Source organism: Gobio gobio, assembly GCF_949357685.1.
Source record: "Gobio gobio genome assembly, chromosome: 4".
Lineage (NCBI taxonomy): Eukaryota > Metazoa > Chordata > Actinopteri > Cypriniformes > Gobionidae > Gobio > Gobio gobio.
The window spans coordinates 24,978,386-24,994,050 of record NC_137100.1 but is presented as its reverse complement, the minus strand read 5'-3'; the positions used below and the strand labels follow the sequence as shown (position 1 = coordinate 24,994,050).

Genomic DNA, 15,665 nt, shown 5'->3' with positions numbered 1-15,665 from the left:
GCACGTTTTGCATGAGCAAACAGCTCATTATATTTTTCAGAAAATGTAAAAATATAATAATCAAATTATTATGATATTTAGCATCTAAACTGAATGTTTTCTACCAAATCTATGCTAGTATCTGCTAATCTGCATCAGCATGACTGATGTTTGCGCTGTGCCTAATGTACACATTAAGGGGGTTAAACCTAATTAAATGAACATGTGTATGTGTGGAAGACCAGCTCAGGAACTTCACAGTTTGAGCTGTTGTGTACGAGCTGCTCAGCTAGCAGAACGCTAAGTACGCTGGAGCTGGTATTTGCCTTTATTTTCAGATGCAGACGGATTGGCTCGGCGAGAGCCCTAATCAGAGTCCATGCAGCCTGCTGTATAATCACTCACTTCAGGCTTGTAATTGCATGTGAACAGCTGAAATCTGTGCAGTGGGTGGACAGCAGCGAAGCACAACGCTGAGGCTAACGTTTCTGTTACTGGAAGAAGCTGTCCGTTTCATGCCACTTTTGCAATCTCTCAGGGGTTAAAAGAGGGCAGGATGTCACAATAATAGCCTAGCTATTAGCAACGCAAGTTTGTTTCCGGCACATGGCATTTGCTCTATTCTGAACACTTAATGTCCCATCCTAAGCAACAAGAGACTTTGAGTTATCGTCATTCCAAACCAACCAATCATGTGCCTCATATTCACGTGCTCTGAACAAAATGTTTTCAGCGTTTCAGCGTTTAAAGAAAACAATGACAAAAGTGATGTAAAACACATCAACTGGAGATAAGAAGAGTTTTATTCCCATAGTCCCAAAAGTCCATTCAGGAAAAAATGTATAATATAGTCGGCAATATGAGTGTGCGCAATGATGGAGCTTTTATGTAAACAGGTCACTTACTGCTTTTGTCCAATAAATTACATTGGCGCACCGCAAATATTCAACAAAGAATGTTAACCCAGGGTTTAGGAATGTACAGTGTGAAATGTCAGCTTAAGAATAGCAAGGATTAATTGTTTTTGTGATTCTTTTCTATTGCAGAACTGAACATGGTCAACATGTCAAGGATTGATTGTAAACCACGGGTAAATTATGCAAAAGCAATGTGATGCAATGTGAAACGTGGAGCAAGATAACCCAGGAATCCATTTACCTGGGGTTTAGAATGGCCCATGGTTAACTATTTCAAGTGTGAAAAGGCGTAGAAGTACATAAAAACAACTAATCTACTTAGTTAAGCTGTAGTTACACAATACGCTACATACAAAAAGTAGACTAATGCCCGGTTTCACATGGTGCGTTAAAGTCCTCCTGGGAAGTTCGTATCTACGACTTGAGAAGTCGTGTTTACAACATCAGGTTTGTTCAAGTCACTTTTGTCGGAGCAACATGGTGGTGTACCTTCTCTTAATTAACTACACAAGGTTTTCAAACTACTTCTAGAAAGTAAATGTGATTTGCTTTTTAAAGTTTTTTTGTTCATTTATGAAGCCACTGTAAAATGTATTGTTACATAATGTATTGTTGGATTACAATGCTATTACATTTTGTGCTGGGAATTAGCTTATTTTGTTGTAAATAAAAAAAAAGCCTGACAATGTCACTGCTAAATACCTATAAATAATGTGGTATTTCGCCACGTTTCTCACTGACACACCCCCAACTCGTAAAGATCGGGGCTTAAAGAAAGCTTCCCAATCGTATTTACGACTTTTTGGTGAGGTTCATGTGCGTTCAACTCATAAAAACGATCTTTTTAACATGACTTGACAGCACCAACAGATGAGGCTCAAGCATATTCCCAGACTAAAATGCTTGTTTGAGCTGTTTTAACTCAAGATGAACAGCAGTAATTTTTTTTAAGGCACGTTTATAAAAGCTACTAAAAAGTCCTAGTCCTGGCTTAAGGCCCTGATATAATTGAAGTGAAATCGAAAATTTAACTGATGTGAGGTCATTTCGAACAAAATCCGGCCAAAACAAACTTCAAAGTTTGAAACAGCTTGCCAAAGCAAACTTTCTGGAAAAGTTTGCTCCAGCTGGTAAACACCTTTGTACTACCATTGGTCCGTGGCGATTACGTAATAGGTACTGTAGGTGTGCGCGGAAGCTCCGCCTTCTGTCAGGTGGAAATCTTTTCCGCTTCATTTCTCCTCGCGAGTCCGTGGAGGTCAGAAGTCCATAAGTAAAAATATGAACACACCGGAGAGCCGCTTTATAGTAGAAAATGAAGTTGTACTTTTGATTAAACGAGACAATGACACTGTTTTTTCATGTTTAATATAGTAAAGCTGCTTAATTTTAAGCTATCTATTGTATAAAGTGCTATATGCAGTAAATAAACGTGATGTGACTTTAGACTTTAGACGCCGAATTGCAGAGCTTGTGCAAACAGATCCACATTGCTATGATCAGACGCTCTCAGCAGTGGGCAGCGTCAGATGTTCGATAACAATATATTGCTGGACAAGTATTTAAAACGTAGTTTTACCTCTAAACAAAGAACGAAAAAGAACTTTGCAGTGAGTATATCGGGGCCTTTAGTCTAAGCCCTGTCTGTGAAACCAGGCTTAAATTTACTAAATGTAATACTAAATTAAAATATATAGTCCATCGGGAATTGATTGGATTGGATCTCATGTGAGTGACAGGTTGTCCCGCCCTCACGCCATGGTGACTTTAATAAATTGGCAAAAATGTAAGAAGAAAATGGACTGAAAGGAAACTGCATTTGATCAGAAACCATCAAGTGAAGTTATATCCAAGATAATGTGAATAGCACTCAGCGAATAGAGACCTTACTGCTGGCTCTGCTATTGCCTATTATAGGTCAACGGTGGTTCAGATAAAGACAAGGCTTAAGTGGCAAGTCTCCGTCATTCAGAGTGACAGGACCACAATCAGTTGAGCCACATAAAAGCAAGGGCAGAATAAATTGCATAGGGGAAGAGGGAGAAAACGCAGGAATGGTCAGAGCTTAAATATGATGTCAGGCTTAACATGAGCTCTTCAATCAATGTAGCATCCTGCTAATACCTTCAACCACTATGAGCATGACTTAAATTCCCTGCAGGGCTCAGACTGGACTTAAGATCAGACTCTAATTACAGCTGCTGGGTTGACCCCATTCCCTGTCCCAGTCTCATAAGGAACAGTAACATTTTAAGACATAATAATGCAGCTGTGGATCTCTATATTTTGTAATACCACCACCTAATCTCTTAACCAAGAAAGTACGGTGGCCACACCATGGGACAGAGATCATATCAGAAGGTAGCATTTTTATGTCCCTTGGTATTTAGATGCTACTCCAAAGTAAAAATATCCTGGAATTACCATGGTACTTTTTGCTAGTGTTGAAAGATACCTAAATCAAGCCTATTAGTATACTAATTAGATAGTATTTAGTATTAATTAAATAGTATAAAAATGTCATAGCCATCAAGTAAAAAAGTTTTAAAATATATATTATTTGAATAACGTAAATTATTCATAAATTTTTTTTATATTTTTGGGAGTAGGTCGTAAACGAGCAACGATGGTCATAAAAAGTCAAATGATCTGTTTTTAGGACTAATTGACACACAGTCATGAGGGTTTTGCAGGGGTCCTCTCAATTTTATTGAGACATTCTTTTTTTTTACTTTTTACTTTACCCCAAAACATAAGAATTATGGGTTGCACTTTATTTTACAGTATGTGTACTTTCAATGTACAAAAGTACTGAGTAATGTATAGTAACTACATGGGTTAAGTTAAGGTTTAGGGGTAGGTTCAGGGTTAGCACCTAGTTATAACCCAGTTAGTGTCATTACCACAATAAGTACATAGTATGTTCATGCGAAACAGGGATGTAAAATAAAGTGCTACCAAATTATGCTCATTGTAGAAGAGGTGTATTCAAGTCATTGTACTAAAGACATTTAATGTATTTTTGAATAAATTCATAAATCTGCACCAAAAAAATGTAGCATAATGTCGTTGACCCTATGGTATGTTTAAGGTCTACGCAAACCTAAACATGGATCAAACATGATCAACTGCTGAACAAACAGTGTGCGCTCGTGTAGGTGTCAACAGTCACAGTGCAAAGTGCATTGGTTCACATGTTATTTCTGTCTCTGAAACCAAAAGCTAAGGGGAGGGCTGAGCATCCCAACTCACATGCACATTCAGACACGCTGCGGGAGCTATTTTAAATCTTCCTCTGCTAAAGTAGAGGAACTATTGGGATAGGGTTATGACTGCACATGAAACACTCCATACAATGTTCATATCATGTTTTTGAAAGCATAATATTGCAGTGTGTCCTCTCCTGCAGAAGCAATACTTGTGATTTATGGGTTAATTTGGTCTAAAGGTTTGTGATTTGACATACAAAACCACATGACTGATTTCTACAGTGAGATTTCAGGAGGATGGTGGAGATCCATGGTCTGCAGTGGAAGTATTGTAGACAATTACAGCATCTACATTAAAATATATGGGTGAAACTATGAAAGCCTTAAAGTGAATAGCCAATGGTAAGATGGATGAACTTACTCTAGCGGATGTAGAGTCGCTACTACTGAAATATTGGGCCATTACATTACTGTATAAGGTTGCACCGCAATGACCAATGCAAGTGCATGCTGCTCTCCACAGGGAAAGTGAAATAATCCACTTCTATCTTAGAGAGTATGTTTGATAGCAATCTCAAGCAGGTCGGTCCTGTGCTCACTCAAATCTCTTGAGAACAAAAGGGTCCTGCTAATTCAACTGAATGCATCAAACACACACATTTTTGAGATTTGGAAAGCATTATCGGATGCTTTTCCTGGACCAAAGACAATCCTTTAATCTCCACCATACTGAGAAGAACATATCATAGGACCTACTTCCCTACATTCACAATGGATGCTTTCCTACAGTATACCAACAAACATTAATCCACATCAGAAACATAGCACATTACCTTTGATCCGTCCAAGCTGATGATCCTGTACACGTTCCTGGTACTGTCATAGAAGTAAGATACAGTGACTGCATGTTTGCTGGTGGGCATCCAGTTCTTCTTAGTGTTGGGGTCTATCTGGAAGACATGTGCCCGGGTGCTGTAAATGGGCTGCTCCCTGAAAGGTAGGAAAAAAAAGTGGTGAACCTCTTTGTGCCTGAGCACCGTCGTCTCTCCGATTCCGCCAGGCGCGCTGGAACGTCCCGGTAGACGGATCACCATTTCTTCAGCCTCCATCTTGCTGCTGTGAACCACTGCTTGAACCCAGGTAGAAACCTGGGTCTTGCCTAAGCAGTCAGACACATTGGTGCCCTGCTACCAGTGCAAGGCAACCATTCAACGCCCTGCTGATAGGGAAATGCCAAACAGGCTGGGGCAGTGTGGGACGGACACTAAATATAGTCAGGGACGCAGTAATCTGTGCAGTCCCACCCCTACTGACCTGATCTTTGCTGTTGGAAGTACGTCCTCGGTCCTCGCACACATGTTGGGCCACAATAAGATCGTATCAGGGATCTTTTCCCAGACACCCTAGCTTAATTTGATAATCACACATAGACAAAGGTTACGTAAATACTAAATAAACTAATGTGCATTCATTTTTTTGTCTAAGAGCATGGGTGGAATTTCATTAACACCTCAGCCAAGTTTTCCAATGCTGCATTTCAAGGTTCAGATAATGACACAAAAGTCAACAATACACTCTGCAAAAAGATAGTTTAGGGAAGAAAAAACAAACAAATTGTGTCATCATTTACTCACCCTCATGATGTTTTAAAGGTTTCAAACGAGGTTTCAAAAGTTGTTGTCCATGCAATGAAAGTCAATGGGGTCGACAACAACACTGGATGCCTTTGGCTTTCATTATATGAACAAAAACAACACTGAGATATTTCTCAAAATATCTCCTTTTATGTTCCACAGAAGAAACAAAGTCATACAAGTTCAGGTCATGAGTGAGAGCTTTCATTTTTGGGTGGACTATCCCTTGGAGGCCATGCACAGTGAAAAACGAAGGTCAGTTTCGTGAACATTATCATCATTTTAAGCAACAAAAAACAGAAAAGCATGTACAAGCAGGAAGGAATAATCACTCTAGAATAATAGGCAATCATCGCTGAAGAGAACAAAAGAAACCTGGAGCTCGAGTCAGATGAGCTGTCTCACTCTGAACTTGTCTCATTCTTCTTAAGATAATTACACATTTATCCTGATACATACATGTCATCAGCAATTAGCATTCACATGGCAAATCTTCTCAGTAAGGTTCAATTCGTTAATATTAGTTAATGCATGAAGGATCATAAACTAACAATGAACGACCATTTTTACAGCATTTATTAATATCAGTTAAAGGTGCACTACAGAAGATTAAAGTACATGTTATTGCCATACCCTCATTTACTATGGTAAGTTTACAATGATGATTTGGTTTAGTGGTAGATTTCAGATTCATTTCAAGCAGTAGCGAAGCAAAAACAAAACAAAACACCACAAGTAACTTGCATACAGTTTTATGTTTTAACCATAGAGATAGAGCTCAGATAATGTATCAATAGTACACCTGGTTTTATGTTAAAACGTCACGATGAAACGAAAGTCACAACAGATCTTTTCTTCTGTATTGACTACTATATTCGTGTGTCATGGATTTCCAAAAAAGAAAAATGTAGGACGGGTACTTTGTTCTATCCAGTGGTTATTGATTGGATATTGAGATGTGGCTGTTGCACTCAAAAGCAGAGGCAGATGAACATGAACTTTAAACAGGCTAAATGATTGGAGAAGTCCTGCATATGTCACCAGAGAGAAGTCTGTCGTTTTCACCAGAAGGTGAAACTTTTTTCTTTTAAATCAAACACATGGTGAGTGGTCCACAATAACAAACATTTAGAAAATAGGCTGAATTTTATTTCATGCTGACCTAAATAAATAAAGTGGATAAATACTATTGTTCATTGTTCATTCATGTATATTCAAAATACATTAACTTAAATTACACAATTTATTATTTATACAATGTATCAGTATGTAGAAATTAACATTGACGGATTTAAATACTGTAAAGTATATGGTTCAGGGTGATTTCGTGTTAGCTGTTGCAAGTTTAAAATATTCTAGCTTTTTTAAGGCAACCATTATTTTAGTTCATATCACCTTATTATTGTTATGGTGACGCGTCATACCTTGTCACGTGACACACCACAGCCAGCGCCAGCCAAAAAGCAAAAGCACATTTGAATTTAGAAGTTGATCACGTGAACGTTCATATGGAAGCACATGGGTAGCAATATTCAATTTGAAATGTAATATGCAAAATGGGAATGTATTTCTGTATTTAAATGTACATTTTCCATACCAAATGTGCCATGTTTAGAGCAAAATGCAAATTCAGATTCAATCAAATATTTTAATTAGCTATTTCCTACACTAGTTGCATTTTCAATTCCACACTGAATTTTTCTACATTCATTGCGGGACATTTAATGAAAATGCAATCGTGTCTTAACTGTGAGTGTAAATTCAATTAAATTACAATAAAATTAATAACATTTAAATGAACGTTTTGCTACAATTCTTTCCTTTAAATACAGAAATACATTGCCATTTTACATATTGCATTGCCATTTTGCATATTACATTTCAAATTGAATATAGCTACCCATATAGTACTTCCATAGTTCTAATCACACCAGTGAGATTGTACGGGACAAAGGTTGACACAATATTAAAGTACAGAACCTCATTTTAAAGTGTTATCGGATAAACTTACATCAACTATACCAACTGCATCAGGGTCAAATCATTGACAATCTCGGCTTTACATGGGGTTACATGGGAAGTTCACTAATGCCCTTCAAGTTTCAGGTAATTGCAAAGAGAAATGCTTTGCTTCAAAATCCAAATACAAACACAGATGGAAGCCCACTACAGTATAACCTGCTCATTGGCCCTTTCCCAACACACTACTCTAAAAGCAACTGGCCTCAAATCAATGTCAAAGGGCATATATCTCCACTTCTGTATGCTCAGTCATCGGCAGATGGAGCTTTTCCATACCATTCCCATACCTTACACTCCTCTGACCCAATTCCACAGATAACACCCTTCAAATCCCAGAAAAAAAAAATCCCATTCAATCCCAATATACACTAATATTTCATCCAGCTTATTAAAACATAGGATCAGAAGCGGGAAGTATAATGGGGGAAAGGAGGCAATATCGCAAACACAGACGGTTTGTTGCTCCTATTCCCAGGATAATTAATCACCATATTCAATTACATTAGCGTACTTCTAATCAGCTGCTGCTGGGCTGATGTGCAGGGATGAGAGAAACTGAGAAGGAAGAGGAAGGAAAAAAGAAGGAAGAGGAGCAGGGATAGCTTAAGTAAGGTGAAGGAGAGAGAGAGAGAGAGCTGCGAAGTACGGAGAAGTGCTTACGCTGCACCGTGGAGGCGTAAGATCTCTGAAGAGCATCAAAGGCTTGTTGCATAATTAGCATTTAAATTCGATTAATGCAGTTGCAGTCACCATACATGGGTGGTTCACATGACATCACACGCTTCTTTGTCGATAGGGCCGAGTATATTGGAACATTTCCATCCAGATTTTTTTGGTGTGTAAATAACCCAAACATACTTTTCTCTGTTCTCAGTCGAATAAAACAGACTTATGAAGTAATTCATTAAAGGCACCCTTAGGGAAAGAATAAAACAGTAAATAGACTGGAACCGGTCATATTGCTACATTATTGCAGCTGACTTGAAAATTGTCTGGATGTTTTATTTCTGATTATTGTTCAAATATATTTGTTTATGTGTTTGGATTCCATTTTCTATAATACATTTTCTCATATTGTTATAATTATAGTGTGACAAACGTATTTGGTGTAAATTAATCTAATATATTAACAAAAATGTGTTGCATTGTAATAGCATTCTGTTTTGCTAAAACAAAATATGAAATGCATTATTTTAATAATGTACTTAATAATAGTGTTATCATTTCCAGGAATGACTTCGAAAAAAATGCTTTTTTATCAATTTGACCAGTGAGCAATCTGTCACACTATGACAGAAAACCTGAAGAAAAATAGGTTATAATACAAACTCTTCTAGTATCCTTTGTTTTGTTTTTTCATAGTAGCCAACAGAATAAACGTCATGATTTGCATATCTTGATTGCTAAGATTTTCCAATACATTTTTTTCATCAATTCATGGTTAAATGTCAACCGCCCACGCAGGAAAAAAATAAGATCAGCCTGAATTTAGAACGTGAATTTAAAATAAAAACGTGATTTCATACTTAAATGTTTCTGAAAACACAAACCCTGTTCTGAAAATGTGAATGTTGTTACAAGCCATACTAGACTATTTAGAACAGACTGATCATAAAATCCACTGGATTCAACCGTCAAATGCATCTCGAAGCTGAGACTGTCCAATGTTAAATGTAAGTGATATATAGTCAATTATATAAGGAATCAAAAGCAGCTAGCTCTGTATTAACATCAACACTGATGATTTCACGCCACCCACCTTCAACAACCCACCACCATCCAGAGCTAGCAGACATTTTCATTCTCAACATCTGTCTTTCTGATCAAATAATAGAGCAACAATAAAGAAGACCAAACTTCTGCCACACTTCCAGCTTGAGTGATCTGGAATAGCAGGTAGTGGACATACATGGATAAGAAGCTATTTTGTTAGTTACATAACTTGGTAGCATGGTCAAGCTTGACTTTGAGAAGGTGCCATCGTTTAAATCATTCAAATCATGTTTTCTAATAAGCAAAATAAGCAAACTGGATAACTTTTCATTTTACAACGAAGCACTGCTTATGAGAAATGTCAAATGTTGTATTAATTTCTCTGTGCGTCTACCAGGGGGCAAAACTGTGGAAAGCCCAATACATGCTTATTACACCCACTACTGCCTTAAAGCCCCCGTGAAATTCAAAATTGAAGTTTTTTTTGGCTTTTAGTATGAATTAGAGCTGCACAATTCTGGATGAATTGAGAATCTAGGTTTTTTTCGTTTCAAACTGAGATTACAATTCTCCCACCATTCTGAACAGACATGTAATAACATGTAATTTACTAGAGATTCTGACAGAATGTTAATTGCTGCTGTCTATTTAGAAGTTTAATTAATCTGAATGAATTATTTTGAAACAAATCAGTTTGAATGAATGATTCAATGACTCTTTCATTACTGGATGAATCAGCGTTTTTGAACGAATCTCTTGAATGAATGATTCAATGACAAATACATTTGTTTAGAATATATTTCAAATACATTTCTTGTCGCCACCTATGGCGTAACGATGTAAGCGAAACAATCGTTGAAGCACCATGTTGTTTTCAAAAGGTGATTTACTCTAAATTGATCGCTACCATAGACATCAGTGTTTATATCTTAACTATAATCTTTTATCCTAGTACTTCTGTGATAATATGAATATTTGTAACAGAAATAACGATACCGTATGGTTAAAACAAGCCTGCAGCACTCCTCTCAGAAACTGAAGCCTCCGCGCCTTGATCGTCCCAGTATAGCTCCTAAACCCCACCCCTCCATGTATTACAATGGATGCAAGACAAACTAAACCATCAAATTACACTTCAAATAATTGTTTCCTAAAGATGGTTTCTGTCATTTTAGGCAGTTTTTATGACGATGATTTCATTTCAAGTGTTAGTTTTAGTTAGTTACTTAATGCTATAAAAACAGGGGCTGTGACGTCATGATTGATAGCTGAGATTGACGGCTTCTCTGAGTGAAGTTGCCACTGAGGCACTAACAGACTTTTTTCTGGATTTTCGGGAGGAGATTGGAGCTTTAGCTTTCATTTCTACATTTCCATAACTGTTTATTTCACACCATCATAATGAATTGTTCTGCATATGTGAGAGTGTGGGCGGGCTTTTGATAAACGCGCCTCTACTTTCTGCTCTCTACTGCGCAACTCCGGTCCCGAGATCACTACTGCGCAGGCTCGGTCCCAAATCTGTGCAAGATGTCAGCGCCGTGTGCGGCCTCCGAAAGCTTCAACTCTCGTCAGCGGAAGCCAATGAAGTCGCGTCGTCCATATTTGTTTACAGTCTATGGGTTAAAAGGACTGTTTGTGAAGCTGTTTCATACTTATACATGACAACTTCTCTCTTTGTCAAAGGTTTAATGGACACAGGCGAATCGTTGTCATTTAGGAATGAAATTGTGTGGGTGTTTGAATCGAGATCACAATTAACTTTTAACAATTAATCGTGCAGCTCTATGAACAGGTCTTACTGTTATCTAGTGTGCTCCAAAAAAAAAAAAAGTGCATTTAGAAATTATAAGTGTTCAAAACTTACAGTCTCTCACTTCCGCCAATATGTATCAATGATTTTGATGACATCCCTTTGCACTTCAGCTTCTCATCAGATTTTCTGTACAATCAAATGCTCTCTAGAATCTGAAGCGTCCTGCCCCCTACACTATAAATAGATGCTGAAGCTGTGGCTGAAATCGGTCCCTTGTTCACACATTTACTATTTTCTACATGGTGAATGGCACATAGTGCACTATATAGGGGATAGGGGACAATTCAGACAGTGTAAATATGCTTTCCATTGGGGCGAATGAACTCTGGTTTCACGTTAGTGTCACGCGAACCGTCGCAGCGAGCGCAGTCTGCTCTGGTCCAGAGACACGATAGCACAGAGCAGATCATATGTGCGAGTCAGCACAAAGCACAAAACATATAGGATCCATTTGAATTTGATTTGGAAGAGATTAGGAGGAGAAACGTTAGAGATTAGGAGGAAACTGCAGCTTTACCGAGCTCAACGGCTCTGGCAGAGCTGTGATATAAACGAAACGCTATTGGCTATTTTTAAAAAGGGGAGGGGCTGTTCGATATGTCCCACCCTGTTTTCATGTTTCAGTCAACACATTGAATAATACTGCGCATTTCAAGGCACTTCAGTGGGCCTTTAACAACGGCTGTTCAGTAGTGTTAGCAAGCTACATAACAACCAAACACTTTATAGCATGTAATAAATTGAATTGTGTGCCACTAAATTGAGTAGGAAGTGGGAGTGATTTTCTCCAGAGTAATATACTCCCCGAACAGCCCTTGAATCTTTCAACGTTTATAATTTAATTAAGAATGAAGAAGAGGGGTCTCCTTAAAGCAATTCAAGTTTTTTTTAAATGTATTTATTAAAAGGAAAATGCTTTACCACCACAAGAAGTTCAACCTTTATGTAATAACACATTTAAAATGACAAGATGATCACTTCCAGACACTGATCAAAGACTACTCTGGGAAAATCTTTGAGTCTTTGAGAATATCTACATGCGGGATACCAATGGGTTCATGTACCGATAAGAACATTTTGCCCAATACCGAAAACGAATAACCGATATATTGGCCGATAAATCTAAATCCAAATTTTTATATAATTTTTGAGAGCCTGATTGCAAAAACAAAAGTCTCACCATTAAAAGCTATGTGCCAAGCACAAAATTATAATGTTCTCATAATAATTTTATGTAGCCTAAATGACAGACTTGCGCTACAAATGTGCGCTGCACTTAACTGTATTTTCCATTTTTGAAGTGATTCCAGTCATATTTCCAGCAATTCAAAACCATCATGGCGAACAGTGTGCATCTAAGTGTCCCAGCTAAAGGAAACAATCCACTATTTATCATTACATTTCGCGCCGATAATGATAACATTAAAAATGAACAGATACCGATATGGTGGCCGATATATCGTGCACCCTTAACAAATGGAGAAGATTGTAGGTCATAGAGACCGGAACAAACTGTAAGCAGAAGACCCTTAAAGATTGAACAGCCATGTATAGGGTCACCTTTATTTAAAATCGATATTTCAGGTCAATCTCCAGCTGAGCTTTGGAAATTCCACTAGATTCCACTATGTACAGATATATCAGATGTCATTGCCAATATTGGCTCCAAAATTGTATCGATGAGGCTGTGCCGTGCAGCGGTGCTCTGTTGAAATGTAGATTACATAAGCATGACGAGATTAAAGGCCTTTGGCTCTGCAGCACATCAATATATGAAATTAGCTAATGTTCATTCTCATTCAGAGTAGCCTACATGCTTGTTATTATTTGCATAAAAACAATAATACGCAGCTGACCGACAAACTGTGGTCTCAGTGGTCAGAAATGTTCACCCCAGCGAATGAAGAATGAACTATCAATTAAAAGTATATGCAGAATATATGAGTGAACACCCACATAGTGTGTGTGTGTGTGTGTGTGTGTGGGGGGGGGGGGGCTGGGGGGTATAAAAAACTGTCTCACAACATATTTTAATACATAACGCACATAAATATATTCAGCATTATAATAGTGTTTTGTAATTCAGTATACATTCCTATGCACGCTATAAAGGGCACTAAAGACGTTCATGAACATGAAAAACTGCCCTTATATTCCGCTCTGTCCTCATAAGACCGGCGATAAAATTATCAGGCTCGGCGCTGCAGATTCTTACACTATACGTTTTGCTATTTACAAGCAACTTACCCCATGTTGATGTTTTTCTCTCCTGAGACGAGATGCGATTTGTTGATCACCGAGTTTCTTCTTCAGGCTGAATGTAGCGGCTTTGGATGCGGTGCGCGCGGTCAGTCACATTATGAGCAACGGCATTCTGCGTCTCTCATTACGCGCTCTGCATGTAGGCTGTCAGATGCACTGAATGAATCCCACGGCGAATAGCCCACTAATGGTGCCCAATTTCAGCTAGTTTGGCAAACGACGGGCTCATCTCGCATCTCTGCGGTTAGAATATGGTGTTTTTGAAGAGCGCGAGGTAACGGTAGCGCTGGGGTGGATAAAGAGCTGCTGCCTCTCTCTCAGTGCAGTGGGCGTGTGGCTCTAAAGATGAATCTGCTGTCAGTCGATGGTCATAACACATACCACACATATATCCCACAACAACGCCCCCTGGCACGCTCTTCTCCCATTAAAAAACACTTGCCACTTTTTCATCATAGGATTTTTCGACAATCATCATAATTCACATTCATTACCATTTTCATGTCCTCATTTTATTGAAATGTAAATACAATTTAATCCTAATTAGCCTACTATATAGCCTAGGCTACGTTTAACTCAGAAAATCTCTTCAGTAGCCTATAGGTTAAAACTGTCAAAACATCTTATGAGAAACTAAGTTAAAGGGAGCTCACCCAAATATGACATTTCTGTAATCATTTAGGCCTAGTACTCACCCAGAGAAAAAATTACAGATGTCCTGAATCAAGAACACCGGATAAAGGGTGTAAAATCCCTTGTTACACTCGGAGTAAACAAGAACTAGCATTTAAAAGGGGTTCGAAATAAAAAGGTTAAAGGGATAGTTCACCCACATATGAACTTTCTGTCAGCATTTACTCGCCCCATTGAGCTGTATGAATTTCTGTACATGTATGAAATAGTTTCTTCTGTTGAACACAAAAGAAGATATTTTGTAGAATATGTTTAACCAAACAGTTGTGTGGCACCATTAACTTCCATAGTATGCAAAAATAATTAATAGAAATAAATACCATGGAAGTCACATCAATTATTTGTTAACCGACATTCTTCAAAATATCTTCTTTTGTGTTCAGCAGAAGACAGAAATTCATACAGGTTTGGAACAAGTAAATGAGTAAATGATGACAGAAATGTCATATTTGGGTGAACTATCCCTTTAACCTTTTCATATCCTCTTTTTAACACTAGGATATTTCTTGTTTACTCTGAGTGTAACAGTTTTAAACCTTTTGGTGTTCTTGATTCAATACTTCGATCTGTCTTTTTCTCTTTTCCTCTTTTTTGTGTAAATTTAAAAACTAGCAAATGAGCTATTGGACTTATCACAGCCATATAGGCAGCAGGTCACATGCTCCTGCTGATATTCAGTACAACAGCATTACAAGTGTATAATATTGCTTTTAAACAACAGTTCAAAAAGCAAGTTGATAATATCAGTGTTTCAGATAAAAATGTGGATGTTAGCTTTCTATATGTTATTTCTTCTCCGCCAATGAATATTGTTTCAAAAGAAGCAAGCATCAAGCTTTCATTAAACCAGCCAGTTAAAGAGTGAACCTAGAGCAGAGGAAAATGCTCCAATTTTTAGAAAATCAACTCCTTGCTCCAGGCAAATTCACTCCACTTTCATTTCCGCTTGCATAGTCTGGAACACAGTGAACAAAGAATACAGTTAAAAGTGGAATGCTGTGAACAAAGGACACAGTGAAGCGTAAAATACTGTGAACATAGAACACAGCGAAAACTGACAATGCTATAGCATTAGGCCTACTGGGGAAAATGCAATGTGAATGTACAAATATTTGTCACAACCACCAGAGAGATGTGAGTTTATTCTTTTCAAACTGAACAACTGCTGAAGTTTTTATAAAGAAACAGTTAGCAAGTTTAAAAAATACAACAACAACAACAACAATAATAAAGAACATAGGAAAGAAAGAAAATACAGTGTCGTCAACTTTGAGATATGACGTTTGTAATTTATGCTTTATAACAAAAAAGCCAAGTATATTCAAGCAATGTTTACCACAGGCCCATGTTTAATCATAAATTTAAAAACACCAAAATCCATTCAACATTTCCAAGGAAAGCAAGGGCAATTAGAACATAT

The 15,665-nt window shown here is 37.7% G+C and overlaps 1 protein-coding gene across 4 annotated transcripts in view; it reads right to left on the bottom strand.

Moving 5' to 3' along the window:
• Positions 1 to 13,915, bottom strand: part of homer1b (homer scaffold protein 1b) — a 34,665-nt gene extending 20,750 nt beyond the window's left edge. For 2 of the 4 annotated variants that reach the window (XR_013816403.1, XM_079815702.1), the window contains exons 1-2: positions 13,538 to 13,915; positions 4,939 to 5,095 (exon numbers count right to left, since the gene is read on the bottom strand). Coding sequence is in view for 2 of the 4 variants with exons in the window: in XM_079815702.1 (XP_079671828.1) it covers positions 4,939 to 5,095; positions 13,538 to 13,542 (162 nt within the window). In the remaining 2 variants the exon portion in view is untranslated. Of the gene's footprint in view, positions 1 to 4,938; positions 5,447 to 13,537 lie in introns of those variants that run through there. The other 2 variants (XR_013816404.1, XM_079815701.1) reach the window with 2 other exon arrangements.
• Between the last annotated feature and the right edge of the window lie 1,750 nt (positions 13,916 to 15,665).